This window comes from Lucilia sericata, unplaced genomic scaffold (genome assembly GCF_015586225.1).
Source record: "Lucilia sericata isolate MDLA Ls3-8-SP2 unplaced genomic scaffold, ASM1558622v1 Contig002443F_arrow, whole genome shotgun sequence".
NCBI classification, from domain to species: domain Eukaryota; kingdom Metazoa; phylum Arthropoda; class Insecta; order Diptera; family Calliphoridae; genus Lucilia; species Lucilia sericata.
In genome coordinates, this window is record NW_023996230.1 from 13,881 (window position 1) to 20,653 (window position 6,773).

The window sequence follows — 6,773 nt, forward strand, 5'->3', positions numbered from 1 at the left end:
AGTTAGTTAGTAGTTAGTTAGTAGTTAGTTAGTTAGTTAGTTAGTTAGTTAGTTAGTTAGTTAGTTAGTTAGTTAGTTAGTTAGTTAGTTAGTTAGTTAGTTAGTTAGTTAGTTAGTTAGTTAGTTAGTTAGTTAGTTAGTTATTAGTTAGTTAGTTAGTTAGTTAGTTAGTTAGTTAGTTAGTAGGTAGTTAGTTAGTTAGTTAGTTAGTTAGTTAGTTAGTTAGTTAGTTAGTTAGTTAGTTAGTTAGTTAGTTAGTTAGTTAGTTAGTTAGTTAGTTAGTTAGTAGTTAGTTAGTTAGTAGTTAGTTAGTTAGTTAGTTAGTAGTTAGGTTAGTTATTAGTTAGTTAGTTAGTTAGTTAGTTAGTTAGTTCGTTAGTTAGTTAGTTAGTTAGTTAGTTAGTTAAGTTAGTAGTAGTTAGTTAGTTAGTAGTTAGTTAGTTAGTTAGTAGTTAGTTAGTTAGTTAGTTAGTTAGTTAGTTAGTTAGTTAGTAGTTAGTTTAGTTAGTTAGTTAGTTAGTTAGTTAGTTAGTTAGTTAGTTAGTTAGTAGTTAGTTAGTTAGTTAGTTAGTAGTTAGTTAGTTAGTTAGTTAGTTAGTTAGTTAGTTAGTTAGTTAGTTAGTTAGTTAGTTAGTTAGTTAGTTAGTTAGTAGTTAGTTAGTTAGTTAGTTAGTTAGTTTGTTTGTTAGCTAGTTAGTTAGTTAGTTAGTTGTTAGTTTGCCTCAGGTGAGATTCGAACTCAAGACCTCTGGTCTAACAGAGTAAAATTCGTATCTCTAACAGTAGAATACTTATACATGAATAAATGCGCTCGACTCCTCTTTATGATTCAAAAATTTTAAAACAAGTAACCAAAATTATAGTTTAAATATATCTCCAGCTTTTCTACATGATTTCATTTAAACAAGCTCTCTTTTGTATACAAAAACGTTATACTTACATACACATTCATACATACATACATACATACATACATAAATATAATACTGGTCTAAAATTTAAAATATTTTTTTGTTTTTTTCTATTGTCCATTGTTATATGATACTGTTGTTTATTGTTTTATTACAGTTTTACCAAAATTTGATCCATTTATCAGTGGTCTTCAGCATACCTACAGATACGGTGATTCCATTATCTTAAATTGTAGTTCAGAGTGGTCAAATCCTCCGGCAACACTTACATGGTACATCAACAATAAAACGGTATGTTTGTTTATTTGGATTTTTTATCATCATATGCTTACACACAGATCCATATACATACATTATACGTATTATTCCATTTATACCGAATACGATATAATATCTTTTTTGTGTGCAAAATCACATTCATATTTAGAATCATAGAAATAGAGAAACATACATACGTACATGCAATGAAGGGTAAAACAAAAATTTAAAAATTTTAAATTAAGGAACTTTTTTGTTTAAAAAAACTTTTAATTTTCTAATAAAATTTTTTTGAAAGCAGGGTAACAGAAAATAGTTCGAATCTTTATTATTTATTACTGAAAATTTTACTTAGTGAACGAATCTTAAATACCCTCCAGCTGATATTTTGTAATATTCAAAAATATTGTGTTACTGATTTCAGAATGACCTTGTGAGTCGATTAAGGCATGCCCGTCCATCTGTCCTGCTGTGTGGCTGTACATGTAAACCTTGGGGTCAAGTTAAATGCCGCAATTTTCAAGATATTTTAGACCTTTTGTATAATTATTAAACAGCTCAAATAATTATTTATCGAATAAACCGAATAAGAGAAGAACCTGAATAATTTAATACCCCAATAGTCGTAATCAAAAAAATTTGGGAGTATATTGAGTTTGTTATTCCTTTTGAAACACAACGAAATATTGGTCGTAGACCCACAAAGGTAATATTCTCGGTCATTTAAAAGGTCTAAGACAATCTAGCTATATACATATATATGTATATATCTGTCTTACGCCTCATATAAAGTCCCCTTCAAAAAATTACTTTAAATGTCACAACTAGCTTTAAAGTATCTTTATTGTAATAAATTTGTAATTAAACTAGTTTTTAACCACACTGTTTAGTTTTTTTTTATATCCCAGCCAGTAGTAGTTGTGCATATTTTTTTACTATTTATTAACTTTTTTGGTTTGTTTTGTTGGTGTAATGATGTTGGGTATTTACCCATTTGATTGTTGGCGTTTGTGTAGAAAACCAATTTAAACCATCATTGGGTATTTTTCGAAAGTTTAGTTTTTCTGTTTTCGGTGTGTTTTTGTGCAATTTTTCTTTATTTTTCATTTTTTTTGTACTATTTGGCATCTGTGATTTATTGCACCATGTGCAATTTTGTTTTTGTTAAACAAAATGGACGGACACATAAATACTGGGAAATGCGTGATGTTGTTCTTGTTGTTTATCCTGCTGCTGCAGTTTAGTTGGGTGTCTTTTTGTGTTTAACGTTGACATTTTATGTTGATTAAAACTGCAATTGGGAAATGGCGTTTTTGGTTAGTTTTTCTTCACTTTTTGGCATTTTTTAAAATCTTGTTTAGACCAACAAATTATAAAAAGCTAAATGCTCGCAACATGCAGTTTGAAATAAAGGTTGAACTTTAAACCACAAATGTTGAATGAAAAATTAAATTTAGATTTAGCTATTTGACTTTTTAGGGATATACTACATAAATATAGAATATAAATATTTATTTTAAATAGTGGTAAATATTTAAGGCTTTAAAATAATTTGATAAAATATTTATTAAATGTTTTAATAAAGGAAACTTTTAGCATGCAATAGAGAAAATTTTGAGTTTTTTGCATAAAATCAATAACTAGATCTACGTTATTAACAAATATGAAAATATAGCGGAGCAATCCAAGAGTATATTTAAAAAGTTTAACATTATGACCTATACTTTCAACGCAGATGGACCGGTATTGTCAAATTGATTCAAAAAGAGGTTGTATTTCGTTATTTTTTGGCCAATATAAACATCAGCAGAAACGTGTAATACCCTACTAACTCTAATTTTATATTTAAATACATGTTCATAATTTACATCTGTAATCAATACATATTGCATAACAATACTATTTACAAATGAAAAAATCACACACATTTATCACTATCGCATTTCTATCTACTTATGAATTATTTGCTATTTTGGCTATAATACTTGAACAAACACTCATCTGCATAAATTTATATATAATCTCGATATCTATCTGTATCTATTAAAGGCTTCCATGACAACGTTGCAACCACAAATCAATGAAATTTCACGCAGCTCAGATGGTTTCCTTTTATCGGCCAGCAATTTGCAATTACGCATCTATGTGGATGATCAGCGTTTCATCGGTAAGAGTGAGGTTTTAGAATTGAAATGTGTTGCCGATATCATGGGCATTGCAAGTGTGCGACGCGCGACGAGTGTACGTGCAACAATCCTATCACTGGCTGATACAAGCAACAAACAACGACTACTGGGAGGAAGTAGCAGTGCAAACAGTATTAACAGATTTCAACTACCACAATTTGATATTAAATGTAAGTGTTGCATACAAACTTCTACAACTACTATTGCATACAATATACAACATAGTAAAATAATTTCAAAATATTAATTTGTTCTATCTCCCACCCATTTTCTGTTTATCTCTTCAATTTTGGTTCGGATGCCAAACTCATTAAAACACATCTAAACATATACATACACAGCAGTTGTAAAATCTGTGAGTTGTAGTGTGTGGCGTTTAATTTATGTTCTAATGATGATGACTCTGGCGTATTTGTGGCATACAGGTTGCTGTTACTACGTGCAAATGGAAAGCGGCAGCAGGAGCAGCATATGGAGACGAAGTTAGCTACTTGTATAGTTTTTCGAGTACATTTTTATATTAATTTTAGTTCATTTAAGTTGAATTTTGGGTTGGGTTTTGTTGAGTTGAGTTATTAACGTTAGAATACATATTTAAGTTAACACTTAAGGAGGGATTAGCTGCGTAAGTAAATAAGTATGATTTATGTTTGTTATGTACATGCAAATACATGTAAAAGAACATACACACAGACAGATATTTAGTATATGTTCGTATACATTAATTTAGTTTCGTGTGTAGGTGGTCTGATAGCATGTATTTGTATGTTGTTTGTACTGATGATTATAAAGATTGTATTGATATTGATACAGATAAAGATGATAAAATATACAAACATATATTTTAGTTAAGTGGAATTAGTTAATGAAAATCAACATTATTGAAACAAAATAAATAAAAACAATGAGAGATAATGAAAAACAAAAATATATATAAGCCTATTATGAAATTAAAGTTATTATTCGTTTACACAGCGTTTTTAATCGCTACAATTCACGTAAGTATTACAAGTGAAAATGCTTTCAAAAAATGGTTTTAAATATTAAGAGTATAAATAGTTTAGTTATTATCTATTAAAAAGAAATATATAAAATTTTAGAATATTAATTTATACTACAATTTATCCTCCCCTTGCAATCGGACCGTCCGATTTGGACTTTTTACCTCACAATTATGTTTACAAAAATCAGGTTTGCTTACATTTACAGACGTAAAAACTTGCAGCCGTTTTTCGTAATGACCGGTTCATAATTGCCCATAGCCCCCATACAAAATCGTCTTCCGGAAATGACTTGAACATCCATAATAGACTTATATATATATCGCTATGAAATTCGTCATAAATCAGTTGTCGAAACCAATCCAAATATTCTCACAACTGTTGACTATACTCTATTACATGTTTAAAATTATATTCATAATTACGACCAGCCACTCTATCGGAAATTTCGGATAGAGTGCAGTATGGGCCAAAGAGGGTTACTAGATAAATGGTGTAACAATATAATATAATCTGTATCTGCGTTAAAAATACTAATATATGTACCATTGCAATGAATAACAAGTAAGAAACTATAGTCGGGCGAATTGCGAATATTCAATGTGATTCATTTTCAATAATAAAGCATTTATGTTGAATCTTACATAGGTTCCAAGTAACGTCTGTTGATGTACGCTTGTATGCTGACTAGAATTTTCAACAGCCTTCGTCATTGTATCCAGAGAGAGTATGTGACAAATTTTAACAAATTTTATTGAAAATTGAAAGTTTATGCGTGCACACAAGGTTTACATGGTCACAAAGACGGACATAGCTTAACCGAATCAAAAAATTATTCTGAACCGACTGGTTGGATAGATAGTAGTATGTATATTAGACGTAGTTAAGAGATCGGAAGGTCCGGTTGTATGGGGACTAGGGTAGAAATTGAGCCGATCCTTATAAAATTTATTTTTGCGAATTATGTTTATATAAAACTTATTTGTGTCAAATTTCATCGGAATACTATGGACATCTGGACATTCAAGTCATTTTCTGAAGAGGACTTTGTATAGGGGCTAGGGTCAAATGAGACCTGGTAATTACGAAAATCGACAGTGTTATTTATAATTATATCAAACTTAATTATACTAATTTTTGGAAAAATAGTAGTATATTTGACGTAGTTATGAGCTTATACAATTTAATGTCAGGATTTATGTTTATATAACACTTTTTTGTGCCTAATTTCATCGTGATACTACTATTTATAATGAATTTTGGAAATTCAACTAATATTCTAAAGGGAACTTTGTATGGGGGCTAGGGTCAAATGAGGCCCAATAGTGGTATATTTGACGAAAGGCAAAATCGGAAGGTCCTTTGTATGGGGGCTAGGCCAAAACTTATGTTTATATAAATCTTATTTGTGCCATATTTCATCGTGATATTAGTGTTTATAAGTAAATTGTGGTCATTCATGTCTTTTTCTGAAGGGGACTTTATAAGGGGGCTAGGGTCAAGTAATGCCCGATCTTTACGAAAATCGATAGAATTATTAAGACATATATAGTAGATCATTCAACATAATTATGAGGTCAAAAGCCATATTCGGGGGGTCCGGTTGTATGGGGGCTAGGTGAAATAATGAACCGATTCCAACCATTTTCAATAGCGTTTGTCCTTGGACCATGTTCGAAATTTCAACAAATTATCAAACGGACATAGCTTAATCGACTCAGGAAGTGATTCTGAGCCGATTAGTATACTTTTTTGGGTGTTACAAACATCAGCACAAACGCATAATACCCTGCCCACTATAGTTGTGTAGGGTATAAAGAAGTAAGAATATATAGTTGGAATAGCCGACCATACATTTAGTTAGTTGTTGTTTTTGAAATATTTTAATAGTATGAGACAGAGATTTTCTAAAAGGGGTTATATGGGGGCAAGGTTAATTATTCTCCTATCCTTATAAGTATTGGTAGAAAGATTTACGTTTACATTTAAGTTATTGATACATAATTGCATAGTAATTTCGACCTTCAAGCCATTTTCTGAAGGGGGCTTACTTTGTATGGGGGCTGGGGTCAAATGAGACAGACCCATTCAGTATAATTTTGACTTATGAGGAATTTCGTGTCAAATGACCCAACTTTTAAAATCGATGTCATCCGATTTGGATGTAATTTTCACCAAGTTTAGTACTATGGGATAGTAGGCCAGTCACAAAGTAATCACAAAGCTCTTAAAGGTAATAGTCTAAGCTTTCTTTTGAGCAAAAAAAGGCTACATAAACTACCATTCTGGAAAAATAGGGGAATGCTCTTAAAGGTAATAGTCTAAGCTTTCTTTTAAGCAAAAAAGGCAACAAAAGCTACCATTTTGGAAAAATAGGGAAAAATTAAGCAAATTAATATCGAAAAAAATTTATTCTT

General features: G+C 30.4%; 1 protein-coding gene across 1 annotated transcript; it reads left to right on the plus strand.

The window, feature by feature from the left end:
- Nucleotides 1–1,077: 1,077 nt before the first annotated feature.
- Nucleotides 1,078–4,258, plus strand: LOC119613931. The gene is made up of 3 exons (XM_037970003.1): nucleotides 1,078–1,202; nucleotides 3,219–3,525; nucleotides 3,700–4,258. Exons 2-3 carry the CDS (start codon nucleotides 3,225–3,227, stop codon nucleotides 3,840–3,842), a joined length of 444 nt encoding a protein of 147 aa, XP_037825931.1. The 5' UTR covers nucleotides 1,078–1,202; nucleotides 3,219–3,224; the 3' UTR covers nucleotides 3,843–4,258.
- The last annotated feature ends 2,515 nt before the right edge of the window (nucleotides 4,259–6,773 follow it).